Raw genomic sequence first — 17,019 nt, forward strand, 5'->3', positions numbered from 1 at the left:
AGGAAGCCCAACCGGGGTTGGGCTGGACAATATAATTGATCCTCGTTCCCATCTCAACTGATGTTTGAAAAAATTTCAATGTACAAAAAGTGAGATTAATGCCATATACCATAGTTTTATTCTATTAATTATCTCACAATACGGATGATATAGCAATTTCAACCAACCTTTGAATCAATTATTAATTAAAAAAAAAAACCCTAAAGGTTGGTTGACGCTAACGTGAAATAATTATGAGATAAAAATGTGGTATATAACATTAAACAAGTGTTGACTCAGAAGCAACTAGAAAACTGCAGTATTAACAGTGGCGGAAAAGGTTTAACAGATCAAACGGCTATAGCAACCAACAATTTTGAATTATTGATTTAACAAGGTTGCCCAGTTCCTCGGTTGAACCCAAGCCAATTCAGCCAGAAAATAACGTACAGCAATGAAACTAAGGGCAATGGGCAAGCAATTGGGTTCAATGTATTCAAGTTACAGAAATAACTTTAACAGTTGAAAAGAAGATAATGCCTACTATTGGTTACTTACACCAATCCCAGTTTATCGCAAGTTCAACATAATCCCCCTTTTTTTGATCACCACATGTAACTTGCTCAAAAACTGCCTTTTCTGCGTAGAACCGTATCCAATTGGTATTAAGTCCACCTCCCTTGTCCTAATCAAGGAATATGATCCTCTCCATTTCGAGTCATTTAACAGTTAACATTTTATTTTACAGCATCTAACGGTGTACATAATGCCATGTGGTAAATATATTGTCACATTATTTTAAAATTTTTAAATGATGTAACATCATATATAGCTGTGAAATAAAATCTTAACCATGAAATAGCTTCCTCTGAAATGGAGAGGATCCTTAACCCCTAATCAGAGTTATAAATTATACCATATTGGGCCGTTGTGGACATAGAAGATTGTAAAACTTATCATGTAAGAAGAAACTCCTTCCCTTGCTATCGACAGCTTTTTTCCACCCACACCATCCACCATTTACGATTTTCTTGAGGTCATCATTGCCGGTGTAGTGAGGATCAAGTATAAGAAATGCACAATCTCCACTTGCTTCATTGTAATCAACTCCCAATAGGGTATATGCAAGAACACCACCACCTGCATTTTTTTGAATGCTTAAATAAGGACACAAATGTTTATAATTCTTTTACCAGAAAAATCCAAACGAAATCCAAGATACCTTGTAGGACAGCCAAACATAATGTTAATTAGGAAACGAATTTTCAGCAAGTAATTATGTTGACGGTACAAGGAACACTACGAAGACTAGCATCTGGTTCTTCATTTTTTTTTTTTTTTTTTTAATTGGTAAATTACACGCACCTATTGGGACATGAACCCACAACCTCACCCTCCAACTTGCTACAAAGGAAGGAAGTACCATTTGAGCTAACGCTCATTGGTTCTTCAAAATTTTCCAGAAATTTTGAAGAAAAATCCCACTTTTTCTATTTTAACTACTCATTTTTTAAGAACACTTTACATCCCAATCTTTATTTTTCCTCTACTCCATTTAAATATTCATTCTCATTCTTTAAACACTCTACATCCTACTTTTTCTCATTCTTTAAAATATTAAACCCCACTGAAGAATGCTATAGTGGTTTTTCATATATATAAAAAACTAATGTAGCATTTTGTCCAAAATGAAGAATGATAAAGAACAGGACGTAGAGGAATTTTAGAGTGTGGTTAGCCCTAATTTGAAGAACCATATGCTAATGCTCTAATAAGTCACTTCATCTTTTACTTTAGAGAAGCCCATAAATACACGGCAGGTAGAATAAAAGAAAACTGACCAATCATAATGGGTGTTCCCTGATTCTCAAAGTGCAAGGCCAGCTCTCGACATCTTTCAGGAAGCTCAGCTCCAGATGTAACGTTAATCACTTTACAGCTGACCTGTTCAAAACAGCAATAAATCCTGTCAAACCCATAAATGCACATTTGTGCACAGATACAATTCATCAGATATAGTTTGGGTACACCACTTTGATTATCAATGGAAATATCAAGCTTACTTAGTCTGCAATACACAGGTTTTTTATACTAAAGTATAGTTTGACTATTCACATCAATTCTTGTCAATAAGAGCGGGAGAACAAACAAAAATTAATACCCACTGTGAATGATACTTCGGAAAATAGTATACTTACTCCAAGAAGTTTGTCCAAAACAAAGCTCAACTCAATCGCACCAATCCATTCACGTGACCCAATAAAAGAGGGATCCTTATCACCAATTTCTACAAGTGACTGCTGTATTTCCCTGATAAATTCAATTGGTTTGTTAGTTTAATAATATGTCACGTCAACAAGGATCCTATCATATAGTTGTTATTCTCCTTTACATCCATAATAGTAATCTTAATAAAGTACATATAACAGATCAAAACTGATAAAACTTCAGGTTACATAATTTATCAAAATCAAACTCCAAAAGCAGCGAGTCTTGAAGAGCTCGGAAATCAAATAACTGAAAAGCAAACTACCTAAATGGGTTAAAAAAAATAAACGAGAATACTCCAGAGCTCCATATTCTATAAGGTGACCTTTTCATACCTATGAGAAGGAACATCTATGAATGTGTAGTGTTGGAGTCTGAACCATGAAATGATAGTCTGTAGAGAACGGTAAGCACAACCCCAGCCCTTGCAAGCGAAATATGAATGAATTTAGTAGAACTTCTAACAATAATAATCCTGACAGAAGCATTTCATTTGCAAAGATACTTTTCATAAAGAAGATTATGCCATCAAATACTAAACAAAATCTCTGGTTTATTTAAAAGAGATTAGTAGAGTAACTTGGCCACTGCTTGATCCAAGCTTGAGCAGAGAAAAACGACCCCAATTATCTAGTGAAATAAGGGCCCCCTTTCAGCAGTAAATCCACTTACCTTTTTGCTTAAGATGAATACGACTGAAAATCTAAAAATCACCAAAGAAGAAATATCTATAACGCCACAAAAGATTGTTCATGGTTCTCTATGTACCTAAAGAAGCTTTTTCTTCACAAATAAAATTGTCAGGTGAGTCATATTCAACAAGAATAATGGTCCACCCAATTAATGAAGTCGCCACACAGCAAACTTGAGACGAAGAGTTCTGAGACCGGACCCACAATTCCTGGACTAATAGTCACGCACAAAGAACGGGGCCACGATGCCTTATTGGAGAGCTCTATTATAAGCATAAAAAACAGGGCTAACAGAGGTGAAAAATGAGCTAGGTGGGAAGTTGAAGGCAAAGTGGGAAACCAAGGATGAGTGGGCAGTGTGTCGAGCTAAGAGTGGGTTATGTGATCAGTTAGTGTGTAACATGCAAGGTGTAGTTTGTGTCTTCAACATACAGTGCGTGGGTTAGCGAGTGTAGCATGCGACATGGGAGTTATGTAGGAGTAGTTTATGTGTATTTAATAGTAGTGTTGATAGAGAGTGGGTCAGGGTTGAAGTTGTATCAGCTGTGAGTGGTCCTCTCCTAACAGAAAAGGAGACCTATCAATTAAATTTCAATCCTTCTTCGTTTCAGTCTCTGAGTCTCAACACAACTAAAGTGCCAGCACATGGTCAAAGTATTACATTATGATCACTAAGTATATTACATAAAAATTTTATGCAGACTATAGATGCAAAACATAAGAGATTCTAAATAGAGCTGACATTAGCTATGTAACTATTTGTCCTAAGTCATCACAGTAATTCGTGAACATGATTTATGTGCTCCTGTTCAGCCATTCTGAAGGAACTGAGTGAGTTTTAATTTATCAAATAATTACTTTGGTAGATGTCATGGATTATTATGTACTTCCATCAAAATGTAAAAGGCATGAGTGAAATAGAGAATTTTCTTTACCGAATCATTAAAACCATCTTGAAGATAATGGTAGTACTCATAGGAACCTTGAATCAGAGATACAACGCCCCCCTGAACTGCATAAAACAAAGAAATTCCAATCAAAATATAACTAAGAGGAAGTAAAGAAAAAAAGAACGAAAAAAAAGGGAATAGCAGCCACTAACCCCCACTAGTTGGAATCCCAATATGTACATCTTTAAGTAAAGCAGAGCCTGATATTACCAAGGAGATAGCCAACAAAGTAAGAGAATAACACATGAAGATGGATGAAGAAAAAACGGCTGACAAGGGAACAACTAAAGGATTGCTACTGACTACAGAGAATGTTGCCTCTTTAGTTGAGAATGGTTACCCTTACGTATTGGGCCACTCCTTGCACTGTCCTCTGTTGTAGACAAATCCAGGGCATTAGCAATTCTTAAGAGAGGACGATCCGAAGGTAGTCCCAGCCTCAAGTGTAGGGATTTTCTTATTTCAACTGCAGAAAGTAAGTACCACAAAAGTAGGATAAGATTGCGAGTGTCAACTTCTAGATTAAAAAAGTGTTACACCAAGTTATATATATACATATTAGCACATTGGTCCTCCACAATTATCCATTTATAGGGAACTACAACCTTTTCCTTATTACAAAAAAAAAACCCATTAGAGTAAAAAAGTGTATTGGCACTTTTCGTCTGGGGCAAAGAATCTTCATCAAACATGTTGCTTCTATACCCAGCACCGACAACCCCGTGAATGCCTTCTAAGGAGCTACTTTTTAATTATAGAAATGGATGCTTTTTCATCAATTGAAATATAAATTGGCAAGACACCCCCCCCCCCCCCTTTTTTTTTGTTGCTTTTTACATTTAATCGCGACAGTCAAAAAAGAAAACTCTCTGCATGGCTCAGCAATGAGGTCAAACGTTTCACTATTTCTAATTGTAGCCATGATTATTAAAGGGGAAAAAACAGAAATCTAGACTAGAAGGCAAGAAGAATATATAAGATACATACCTTGCTTCATTTCTGTCTCCCCATAACTGAGTTCGTAGATAACAGTTATTGGATGCAGAACTCCAGGAGGATTAAAGTGATAGGGACAAAGCTGCAAGGGCACGAACACACCAGTTACTTGAAAAATAATGGGCACATATAAGATGATTTTTAGGAAAGTAATTTTACCAGAGAAAAAATAAGAAAATCAAATTTTGCTGGAAACAGAAAATCAGGTATATAGAACAGGATTAAGCTCCCTAAGGAAAATAGGGAAAACGTATTTCTTTTATCCAATTAGCAGGAAGAATCTTCAGAATTAATGGATGAACAATTGATATCAGCAAGGATATCTTCTGAAAAGCACACCTTGTATGTAATTATGAAAATGAAAGCACAGGGCTAATATAACAATGGTTCTTGGACCAAATGGCATTTCTCACCCCCATAAGTAAAGGGTTGAGGGTGAGGTCAAAAGAAACCATGTTGTGCTAGTAATATGCATGTGATTAGGAAGGCTTGGATTGGAGTTGTGGCAGAATTAACAGCATGAAGAGCCTAGGATTGTTTCATCTATCCAATGGGTTGTCACCTGACAATGTTCTGTTAAGAGGTTGGGCAAGATTGCATTCTTCATTGAATTTAGCTGATCAACTAAACCGGGGATGATTAACTTAGAAACTGCATACATCACTGGAATCTCCTTGGAAGCATAACAGAGCACTTCTAGCTTAAAGTTTACAACTAAAAGCCTAGTTTCTTCCAAAGCTGGCAACACACAAGTCAAAAATGAGTTTCAGGCATTGGAATAATTATAAGACATCAATTATTTAACACTGAAATCAATACCTGGGATATACTCTGCAACAGGTGCAGTGGAATTCAGAGATTTTTCTGAGCTATTAAGCAGAACACTTACTTGAATAGTATCTGCATTCTAAGTAGAAGAACTTGTCACGGAATTATAAAAGTCATTTTGAGTTGTGACTGTAACCGACGGATACAATATAAAACAGATGACCTAATAAAGGTAAACTATTCAAACTCCAAAGGATCTCATAAAACCAAAATACCTCAAGGAATCTCATATACTATTTTCTTACCTCCACAGGAAACACTGGTGAGTCAAATTTACTTTTCAAACACAAGCGAGCACATGGTAGAAATTTTGAGTCCGAATCCTGAGCATCTTTACCCAAAAGTTTGATATTTGAAAGAGAAGTGTGAAAGTCCAATTCTGCACCACGAATAATGACAGGTTGAGGTACTTCTGCAGAGGCTTTGCTTAATGTTTCTGCCATGTATACAACCTGCGGGTCTTTAAACTTAGCAACAACTGCTTCGGTTGCACGCAGATACATCTTTTCCGCATCTGAAAGACAAAATTAGTACACAGGTAACAAAATATTGAAATGTCTTTGCAGTACGTCATTTTGACATATGCATATGAGAAAAGTGATAAATGCTTAGATATTGCCAACATGAAATTGCGAATAGAAATCCAGAAGCCTAAATCCTACCCACTTAAGGCCAGTTCTTATTCCAGTCTTCTCTTGTCTGTACCTGTCCATTTTAACAAGTTCATTCTATCCATATTCATTATTTGACCAAAGAACATGTTGTTTCCTTCTGACCACCAGGGCTTATGACCTAATTTTCCAAGTTAAAAGTTACTATGAAGTATGTAACTTTCAACTTCACTCTTGGACCATTATATAGACACCGTCTCTCCTCCCTAATGCCCGATACCCGCCACTATCTTCTACTATATTCTATAACGACATGCTATTAAGCAAGAGGCACTCTTGGAACTACTAACTTCCTCAGTTAGTCCATTTTTCTACTTCATGCCAATCACAATAATCTCCAACTACTCAAGCAGTCCCCCAGGTACTTAGATAAGAATACAAACTTAAACACACAACAAAATGCCCAAAATGACAATTAAGATATCGAATCAAAGTTCAAACAAGCAAAATAGCACATAAAGCGTAAACTTTTTTACCGGACGGATTGTTTAAAGGAAAATAGACTGGAAACTTAATCGGAAGCTCGCACCGCAGCAAACAACCCTTCTCCCAAACATACTTCTCCGGGTGATCCTCATATACAACCGAAGTTACTAGTTCAAGGCTTGTCGAATTCTCCGATACCGATACAAAGAATTGAATGTTTCCTGTATTATTGATATCCGCAACTGCACCGATCATTTCCCGATTCTCATCGAAGAGAAGCTTTCTCAATCTACGAGCGGCATCGATTGCCATGCGAGCGTTCTTTTCGGACTCCGAGTTTCCGATGACTAATGCCCCAATTACGTCAAATCCTTTCGGTAGTAACGTCCGAAGATCCTCTGCTCAGATCGTAAAATAAAAAAAATAAAAATAAAAAACAAAATGTAGAATTATATATTTTTACTATATTTCAGTTAGTTTCTCGGGAAACAAACGGAAAGTTGATTTACCTGATTCTTTGAGGTAATCAGAGGAGGAAGAGACGGTGTGGATGCAACGGAGGGTAGAGACGATAGTGAGCGGCGGGAAGAATGGGGATCCGATTAGCCATTGGAAGCCCGGCTCGTTCTTGTGGAGGACGAGCTTTGGGCACAGAACTCGTACGCTTGTGTTCTCGGTTACGCTCTCCATCGTCGACTGAGAGCTCCACCACTGACCAGTGACCGGAGGTCCGGAGCGCTTGTTCTTCTTCTCGATTTGAGTATGTCAACAAGCGTCGTCGTTTTGTCTTAAGACGTTAGTTATTAGGTTGAAATTTTCGTACGATGAAATTCACCATTACATAATTTTGAGACTCGTATATCAGAAGAGAATAAACAGAGAGATGGGCCGGATTCAGCACAAGTCCTTAGGCCTACGCGCTACCTAAAGATGGGCCAGATTTCTTGACTGATGCTTTCAGCCCACTGCCTGATTTTAAATTTGTGAAAGTTGGATCTGGGTTTAGATGTGCATCACGTGTGATCCATAGGATAGTGTTTGCCCCAAATGGCCCAATTAAAAAACATAAAGACAAGCAAGAACATTATTTGCTTTTTGGGAAGACCCATGGATTAGTCTGTGGCTTGATTGTGATCCGCTTTATAACGACATAGATCTTCTCAATTTCAAGTAAAATAGAGATGAACTATTATGATAATGATTTTATTTTGTTACATCTAATAATTTGCATAATGCCACATCATTTACAAAATTTTAAATGGCATGCTAATATATTCATCATGTGGCATTATGTACATGTTTAGATTTTACCCCCTTCCCGTGCAAGAACTAAGAGACAGTGTTTGCCACCAAAGTACTATGACAACACAAGATCCACATCAATATATTCAGCTACTCGAAGTTGGCTTAACTAAACATGTATTCATCCGCCCTTTATTGGAACACATGCAAATACTAAAGCAATAAACAATAACAATGTCTCACATTACTCACCATTTGCAATTGAAACATGCTATATTAGTACCTTAGGATGGATCACTATTTCTTTATGTTCTACAAAATGAAATTAAGTGCAGTACATGACAAACGTAATCAGCACTTGTTAGCTATGTATATTTTGTTGCTCCATAAGTGAGCTCGCTTAGAACATTTACAATAAAAAGGATTTGCAATATGCACTTCAAGAATGAGCAAGATTTAATTTCTAAGAAGCTACTGCGGAGACATTAAAAAGTATTGTGATCTGTCCAAAATAGCAGAACTACTACTTAGCAGTGGCACAGGTAAGAACCCACTCCACCAAGTGGGAACCTCGTCGTAAATGCCTTGGTTGCCAGGCCTGCAACATCGACACGGTTATAATTTAGCATTCAAGTTGAATACAAGATATACATCCGACATTCTCTAGGCCTATTGTTTTACTGTAATTACCTTCTTTTGAGGAAATGTAGGTGTTCTCCAACAAAGCACATCTGAGTTGTCCCTCAGTCTGCCACACGGCAAGAAGATCTTCAATAAGAATATAAACACCTTTAAAGGCCATGTGACAAAAAAAAAAAAAAAAATTCCTGCTACTGTGATAATAAACCCCCAAATATATGAGCAGCATTCAGGGGGCAGTCCTTAGGTTGTCACCTCCTCAAGAGACTCTTGAAAAACACTAGTTTGATGAGTTTTTGTTCACACATTTTAATGGTGTGGACCTCTCTTGCATGTAAACATAAATTACTCTGTAAATTAATCCCTTTGTGGATTTTGTTTTTACTCAATTTGGTGTGCATGGATCACCTTGTTTCAATGTGCTGTAATAGAACGTGGCAGTTGCAGTCTGCATTATTTATAAACCATACTAGTGGATGTGTATATCACAAGAAGTAAGGACTGACAGAGAAAAGAGGCAGCAAAACAACTTACCCGTTATCATCTCCAGAGCTTCTAGAATAGTTGTTAGAGCTGCTGCAGAAAACATTAGGATCGCGGGCAGAGATATAAGTTGCAAAAGATGATGTACCGGGCATAGACAATGCAACATTGTTTCCTTTTTTGATGCCCAAACAGATCATCTGAGAAGAGTCTGAAGAATGCAAATTCTTTTGAAGTCTTAGCGTTCTTGCGAAACAACTTGGCTGATCCTCTGGTTCTTGAATGGATAAAACCCGATTTATATGGTTGCTTCCCTCTTCTGTTGACGAGTCAACTCCTAACATAGGCATCTTTGGCATATCATTCTGTAAGGATCTGTGGGATGAGGTTGTCCCTGTGCTCAGTGAATTTCCTTCACTATCTCTCAAAGTCTTTACCATCTCTGCTCTGTGATAGCAGTTATGTGGCATTTGAGAACCCCCATTGGAGGTGGAAGTTAAAATAGGCCAATCTCTTATCATTGCTTTTTCGGAGGTGTAATCAGAAAGTTCTGAATCACTTCCACGTTCAGTGGCTGATTGTGACTTCTGCTGCATTCTGCGTGAACAACTAAAAAATTTGAAAGATGCCTTCCTCGCTTTTGCATACTTTGGACCAGAAGCACAAGGTGCAAGATTGATCCTGATCTCTACATTACAACCCAGAATGAACTGAAGTAAACTTGCAATCTGTTTCCATGACTTTTCAGCCTTAGATGCATAGTCAGGATGGTGGAATTCCAATTCAGCGACTGCAAGACCTGAAATTTGCACAATTACTCAAAAGACACAGAAAGAACCATAGCAAATATCCACAAGCACAAAACTATGATGATAAAGAAAGAGAATACTTGTAGCATGTACATGTAAGGGTTCGTCCAGCAAGAAATATCCATATACATGCAAAATAGGCCAGATGATAAGACCAAAAATTGGTGAAAGCATCCATGTAGCTGAAGCCACATATCAAAGATAAGGCATCGTTAAATTGGACAACTCTACTAACACTCTAGATATGAGTACACCTCATCACCCAACTCTTGCACCTATATCTTTTTGATGATTAGTAGAGCTCACCTATATTGGACGAACACTCTTGACATCTAATATTAAAGGTAATCAGGTTTCATGTCTACATAACAAAATGCTTGATCATGTTGCTTACATGTTTGTTTGATCATTAAGTTCAACGCACCCATAGTGAGTATTATCATTCCCCCCAAGGCTCACCCCATTCTTATGGGGGAAGGAGATGCCATTTGAGCTAGAGCTCATTGGTATCACATTCAGAATTGAATTACTATTATCATCGATAAACTTTTAGCATGTTGCCTTTTCTTTTTTTTCTTTTTTTTTTCTCTTATTGATACAGCATAACAAAAACAACTAGCGAGTACATTCTCTCTCTCTCTCTCTCTCTCTCGTGAGTAATATTTTTATATTTCCCAGTATAGAAATTGAACCAAAGCTAAGGCCACCATTGACCACTTATATCCCAACTAATTTTCAAAGATATCCTAACTTATGAATTAACGGATTTCCAATAGCTTCAAATAACATTTTAGTGGATCAATGTACCTTGATTAACACAAAGAGAAGACAATTTCCCTTGTTTCCTTAGAACATTCTTGAGTGAATTGGATTTGCACAAGTCTGTAGTTTTCTTCCATATGGATTCCAATGTTCCTTTACAATCCTCATGGTTTCCCAATTTATGCGGTATATAGTCATCACAAGAACAAGTTACAAGATGTTTGACACCCTCTCCTATGGAAGACAGACTGCAAAAATCACCATCTGCATCCAAGAACAAACTTGGAGATGAAACTTTCATCATACCAGCTTCCCCCCCAAAATAAAATATATATAACCAAAATGAACAACAAGAGTCATTTATTAAGAAGCAATAATTATCCTGATCCTCACCTTGGTCCTGTACATTTCTCAAACATAACTTTGAATCCTTTGAATCCAAGGAAAAAGACTCCATACAGCTCAATTGAAGAAGAGCTACAGTGAGCCATGTCGTTTGATTCTTAGACATCCTAACTTGCTTCTCTGTTTCAGAAAGTATTTTCAATGCATGACTCAGTTTCTGCATGTCCGCTTCAGCTATGATGCAGAAAATCATATAACTCACTTAGTATGGTTATAAGCAAATGATAACAGGTGAAACACAAGTACATCAAAGCATTATGGTGTGTCAGGAGCAGTGTAAACATCGAGTACATAGAAATTTTGTACCACTATCCATATGTTAACCAATGTCCAACGCCGCATATAAAGTAATGTAATGCTGACAGCCAACTGTGTAAACATCACAACAATAAAAATTGAGTGACAACTAGCTGGCACCCATTGTCATGCAATAGATTCTGCGATTTGTTTTAAAAACGCACTTTGGCCCTGCAAAATGCACTCTTAACTACACATCGGAACTCAAATAATTCCTTGTAATACTTTGTCTAAATGTTATAAGAAAACGTAGTATGAAAAACAAGAAGAGGCATAAAATAAGAGGTCTTGAGAATTGAACTAAACAATTAATCAAGCGTGGGACAAGAACATTAGTCTAGTTTGGGAGAAGAATACTAGCCTTGATGCAACTTAGAAAATAACATTAAATTTACAATAAGTACTGCTCAAAAGAAATTGCACCACACAGTAAATATGTAAAAGCACTTAGAAAAATGCAGGCAGATTTCTATATAGGAAAGAAACAGTGGAGCTCGATCTTTTAATATCCTTAGCATGGAGTACCCAACTTATACATGCAACCCCAATTTCGTGACTCATCAATATCTGGTGCCAAGTCACATGACCTGGTCTGGGTCTACTACGATAACTCAAGTATTGCAAATCAGTCAATATCCTGATTTGACAATACATGCCCATTAAACAAGCTGAGTAGCAAATCAACTTCTAAAGTCAGTGAGATTTATATAAAAGTAAGCATTTTTGTAGCAACTTATTTCTGGCGCATATATTTGGACTGAATCCATCTACTGGACAGCCAAGCATGGTTCATATAGCGAATTGTAAAGCACAATAATCATACTACTTACAAGTATGCCGAGTAGAAAACTTTCTTCTGACTTCAGAACTAACTTCCTGACATTTACCCGCAAGAATGTCCATAATGAGATTTGCCAGCTGCGATATAAGCTGCATAGGATCAATCCTTGATCTCATCAGTTCCCTGGCCCTTATTACAGTATTGGAAGTGTCGGATGACAAAGCCAAATCCAGCAAATCAAGCAATTCATCATCAGAAACAACCCCAATCTGCAAAACAACAACAAAAGGAAAATTCTATTACATTTTGAATGAGAGGACATACTTCAGAAGTCTATGTAACAAAAATATCCCTGCACTCACAAGCTCATAGGCCAAGGTCATTGTGATCCTTTTACCAAGCAAACTCAGTTGATCAAGCATCATCTCTGCATCCCTAAGTGAACCATAGGATTTAGAAGCAATGAAGTCTAAAGCAGCCTGATCAAAGTCCAGACCCTCTTCAATGCAAATTTTCTCCAATCTGCTTGCAATATCAGCATCTTTTATCTTTGGGAAGTGATATCTTTGGGACCTAGACATTGCACTTCGGGGAACCTTATCCAGGTCAGGAGTGATCATTACAAAGACAACATGTTGAGAAAGGCTATCTAGGCTATTCAAAACAGTTGCCCATGTTTCCCCGTTCAACAAATGGCATTCATCAACAATAAAAACCTTGAACCGTGAGGAAACCGGAGGGATGACTGCACTCTTAAGAAGGGACCTTACTCTGTCCATCCGATTAATTCTCACAGAATCCACTTCCTTAACATCCCTACTCCTTCCAGAAAAGAAAAGAACACATTCTCGACAGAGACCACATGGCCTGTGCTCCTCAAGTGAAAGACAATTAAGTGCTGCCGCAAATATCCTTGAAGCAGAGGTCTTGCCTGTACCACGAGGACCATGGAAGAGATAAAATGATGTTATCCTACCTTTAGAGATGGCACCCAAAAGAGATCTTGCCACTACATTTTGTCCTACCAATTCATTAAAAGATTTTGGCCTGAATTTCTGACTCAAACACCTAGGAGTTTCTGAATGTGGAGTGATTTCATTACTGATGCGTTTCAAGTTCCTCAGTTTATAAAAAGCGGGTCCATCTACATCCCCAGATAGCAAGGGATGTTCTTCTACATCAGAAGGAAGATATGACTCCCTGAATTTAGGAGTCCTTGACCAGCAGGAGCTTATACCACACCCACGATGACTGTGATCTACAACATCCACATCTTCATTAGCAAATAATGTTGGGCTATGGCTTGAAACAGCATCATTTACAGATGGCCATGGACAATCCACACGACTTGCAACATCACCCTCCACCCCAAATGATTTCACTTGATTTTCGTATTGCAATTTCCTTTTTGACACAATGTGATCCTCTTTTTCTGCTTGTGGAGATCCTACACTCTGTTCATTACATGAATCAACATCCACCAAATGATTGCTGGAGGGTGCGATGCATGCCAAGTCCAATCCAATATCCCTATGATTGTCACAATATCTTTCACTCAATAGTTTGTTCTCATAAGCCTCTTCCTGATTTGATGCACAATAGTCCAAACCTTCAACCTGTTGGGACTTACTCGAAGGGCCTGTCTTCCCTGCCAAACCCAAGTCCTTACATGAGATCAACTTAGATTTTCCCAAACTGCAATTTAATTCAAAATCATCCACATAATCCTCCTGAAGTCCATATAAACCTAAATTCTTTGATCTCAAAGCACCATCACCATCGGAGCCACCTTCTTGGCAATCATTCGTGATCCGCAAAGATATCCCATTACTGGAATCGGTTTCCCAGTTCACATTGTCAACCAAAGCGGAGAATTTACTCATAGAATTAGTAGACGGATCCCTCAGTGACCTCACTCTCCTCAGTGCTACTAGAGTTCTTGAGATGGGAATATCCACAGAATGCCTCCGTCCATCCGTCATTTTCAAAACAGATCAAATATTTCAAACAAAATAAAGTTCGGAGCACGCTGCAAATTCCCAACTCAAATATCAATACCTACAAAATAGAAAAGCAATATCAAAAAGAATAAAAAGGGAAACCACTCAAATCATCCAAAATAGGAGCAAACTCCTAATAGCGTTATAATTTCAGAAACAAAGACCCGCAAAGATTGAGAAAATAACACAACAAAAATTCAAGAAACAGTGTCAGATTGCCACATTCATGAGATTCATCGTTCTAATTACTTTGTTACCACCAAAGGCATTCAGCATTATTATTTATTGAAAACGAAAACCAAAATTTCAAAAACCCAGCAAACTAAAAGAAAATGTGGCGCCATTTTCATCAGAGAATAGCATTATAAAATTCAAAAAATACACGTTTCTTCTTACCTCTGGATATATATATGAAAGAAGAGAAGCCCACAACGAAGACACGAACTATTCCCACTCCTCTGCCACTACAGAGCACGAAGACAGAAATAAGAACAGCTTCTAGAGAGAGAAAATCTAGAGAGAGCGAGAGTGTGAGAGAGGGAGAGAATCTAGAATTCAAAGTTGCAGAATTAAAATATGCGCGTAAAAACAAACAATGGAAACGACAAAGTTGAAAAAAATCCCCCACCGAGCTCTTCGAGGTTGACGAAATCTGAACCAATAGCGTAGAAGGCGGGATAGGAAAACCCTAACCCTAGAACAGTGGTCTTGGTGGTTGAGCTTCTGGAGTCCAGAGTGAGAGCTGTACAGGGAGGTGGCAGAGGAGTAAGTGGCAAAGTAGTAAATGTCATTAATGCGAGGGGGTCTTAGGCACGCCATTGCTCGTGAGCCAGCCGACGTGTCCAGAGAGAGAGAGAGCGGAAGAGAGAGAGAAATTGGTTCAGAAATTCTTTGTTCCTATGCTGCAGAGCCGTTGCAGAGGGGTCTGGTCTGGTCTCGGCCAGTGAGCCTGACGAGGGTGTTTTTCGTACTTTCGTACACGGCGGTTTCAGTTCGTTTCTGGTTGAAGGGGAAAAGGCTTTCATTACCTGCCAGTAGAACGTTCCATACGCGCCAAAGGCGAGCGTGCGCCCAGACCTGACCTGACCATCCGAATGAAGCATTCTCACGCGCTCAATTAAAAACCAATTATCCAGTACTTTTGTCACGCGCTCAGTTGGTTCAGAGTCAGACCCGAAAACCGAAGTTCAAAGGGATTCGGAGTTTCTACAAATAATTTTTTAAGTCATTCATTACGATAAGAAAACAAAAATTCAATATCTGTCGCTAGAAAAGTTGACACATAATTCACATAATCCATTAATGTAATAAGTGGTGGTGGTCTGGTTGTTCAGCCCACAACCTCTAGCTCTAAGCATATCCCGTTGGCCGAACCATTCATGGCCATTAAGGTGAAGCAAATTTAGAATGACCAAAAAAAATAAAATAAATTTTGAGAAAAATATAAAATTAGTCTTTGTAATTTACTTGATTTGCAATTAACTCCGTGTGGTATCAAAATAAACTCAAAAGTCTTTGAGATATGCCAAAAAAATAATTTAGTCCCTACAGTCAAATTTTTTTCTACAGAATAAACTTTAGACCTGTGCACCGCACCCTCGAAAGTTTTTCTACACGAATCAAGATAAATCACTAGCTTTTACACTAGGGGGTGTGACCCCAAAGGGGAGTTTGCACCTAGCAAGTCTTGAACTTGGGATCTAAAGAGTGATACTCTTTAAGACAACAAACCTCAACCACAAGGCCAACCTCAATTAGTGAATGAAATTTAACTGTAGATATTAAATTACTTTTTTAGCATACCTTAAGGATCTTTGAGTTTATTTTGATATCATAGGAAGCTAATTGTAGATCAGGTAAGATTTATTTTTCATTTTTCCCTAAAATTTTTGAAAGAGCAGTCAGAATCACTCCCAATATCATGAGATAGTTTGGTCTACTTGTCTTGGCTAACTTGATTGGTGTTAATAATTTTTTTATTGCAGAAATCAATTTGTTCTTTTTACTTGCTCTCAAATTTAAAGAACTATTTATCAAAACCCAAATCACACGGAAAAAAAAAAACACATTTCTCCTTAAAAATAATCGGGTCCATTTATAATAAAGAGCTGACGCAGCATGGATAAAGAATAAAATAAAGATAAAGCATTGGCGTCTTACCAATTGGATAAATCTGGCATCTCACCAAGAACATAGAGTTTCACCACATAAAAAAGCAATCGCAACTCTCAAAGAACAAAATAACTGTTTATTTATCAATCATAGTCTCACAATTCACAAATACAATTGAAACTTATGTTTAAATAGACTAAAACACTAAATTCTAACCCTAATGTGACTAACTTTTGGGCCAAACCCATTACTAAATATGGACTCTTAAAATATAAATTAAATATTAAAAATTACTACAAAATAATAGAAACTCTAAACTAATATTCTTTAAAAAAATAAAAAATAAAAAACTGTACGCACCTGCATCTACTACGTAGAGTAGATTGTGGGTCATTCTCATGGAGGGGGCCATGTGGATTCTGACAGCAATGTCTTTTGCAGTGTCATATTAAATTAGTCTTTTGCAGTGTCATATTAAATTAATACTCCTATGCGTAGGAAAACATTTTCAAAAAAAAATGGTTGGGAGTTTTAACATTTTCAAAAAAAAATGGTTGGGTCTTCAAAACTCTTGGGATTGGAACACGTACAAATAAGTACAATACTACAATCCATAAGCCTTTAGTTCTAGACACTCAAATGTTTGACCAAGTTCTAGATATACTCTCAGCTTTCCTAT

At 37.5% G+C, this 17,019-nt stretch overlaps 2 protein-coding genes across 5 annotated transcripts; both read right to left on the reverse strand.

Annotated features, from left to right (window-relative positions):
- Positions 1-327: 327 nt before the first annotated feature.
- On the reverse strand, positions 328-7,623 carry LOC132175109 (probable Ufm1-specific protease). Of its 2 annotated transcripts, none has more exons than XM_059586939.1 (13): positions 7,320-7,623; positions 6,861-7,208; positions 5,959-6,227; positions 5,705-5,792; positions 5,448-5,623; positions 4,877-4,967; positions 4,236-4,355; positions 4,042-4,089; positions 3,875-3,951; positions 2,583-2,671; positions 2,178-2,289; positions 1,821-1,923; positions 328-1,119 (listed from the first exon to the last, which is right to left on the reverse strand). In XM_059586939.1, exons 1-13 carry the CDS (start codon positions 7,498-7,500, stop codon positions 890-892), a joined length of 1,932 nt encoding a protein of 643 aa, XP_059442922.1. In that variant the 5' UTR covers positions 7,501-7,623; the 3' UTR covers positions 328-889. The 2 variants fall into 2 exon arrangements, with proteins under 2 accessions (XP_059442922.1, XP_059442921.1); XM_059586938.1 differs by having other exon boundaries at positions 4,230-4,355.
- A 651-nt stretch (positions 7,624-8,274) lies between these two features.
- Positions 8,275-16,792, reverse strand: LOC132175039 (protein STICHEL-like 2). 3 transcript variants are annotated; one of them, XM_059586842.1, is made up of 9 exons: positions 14,857-15,139; positions 14,625-14,692; positions 12,591-14,286; positions 12,278-12,497; positions 11,139-11,324; positions 10,791-11,009; positions 9,226-9,973; positions 8,743-8,800; positions 8,275-8,650 (listed from the first exon to the last, which is right to left on the reverse strand). In XM_059586842.1, the coding sequence occupies exons 3-9, from the start codon at positions 14,208-14,210 to the stop codon at positions 8,576-8,578; spliced, it is 3,126 nt and encodes a 1,041-aa protein (XP_059442825.1). In that variant the 5' UTR covers positions 14,211-14,286; positions 14,625-14,692; positions 14,857-15,139; the 3' UTR covers positions 8,275-8,575. The 3 variants fall into 3 exon arrangements, 2 of the variants coding, with proteins under 2 accessions (XP_059442825.1, XP_059442826.1); XR_009439385.1 differs by having other exon boundaries at positions 8,609-8,650; positions 8,743-8,820; positions 14,857-15,140; XM_059586843.1 differs by lacking the exons at positions 14,625-14,692; positions 14,857-15,139 and adding an exon at positions 16,701-16,792.
- Positions 16,793-17,019: the final 227 nt, after the last annotated feature.

This window comes from Corylus avellana, chromosome ca3 (genome assembly GCF_901000735.1).
Source record: "Corylus avellana chromosome ca3, CavTom2PMs-1.0".
Taxonomy (NCBI): Eukaryota; Viridiplantae; Streptophyta; class Magnoliopsida; order Fagales; family Betulaceae; genus Corylus; species Corylus avellana.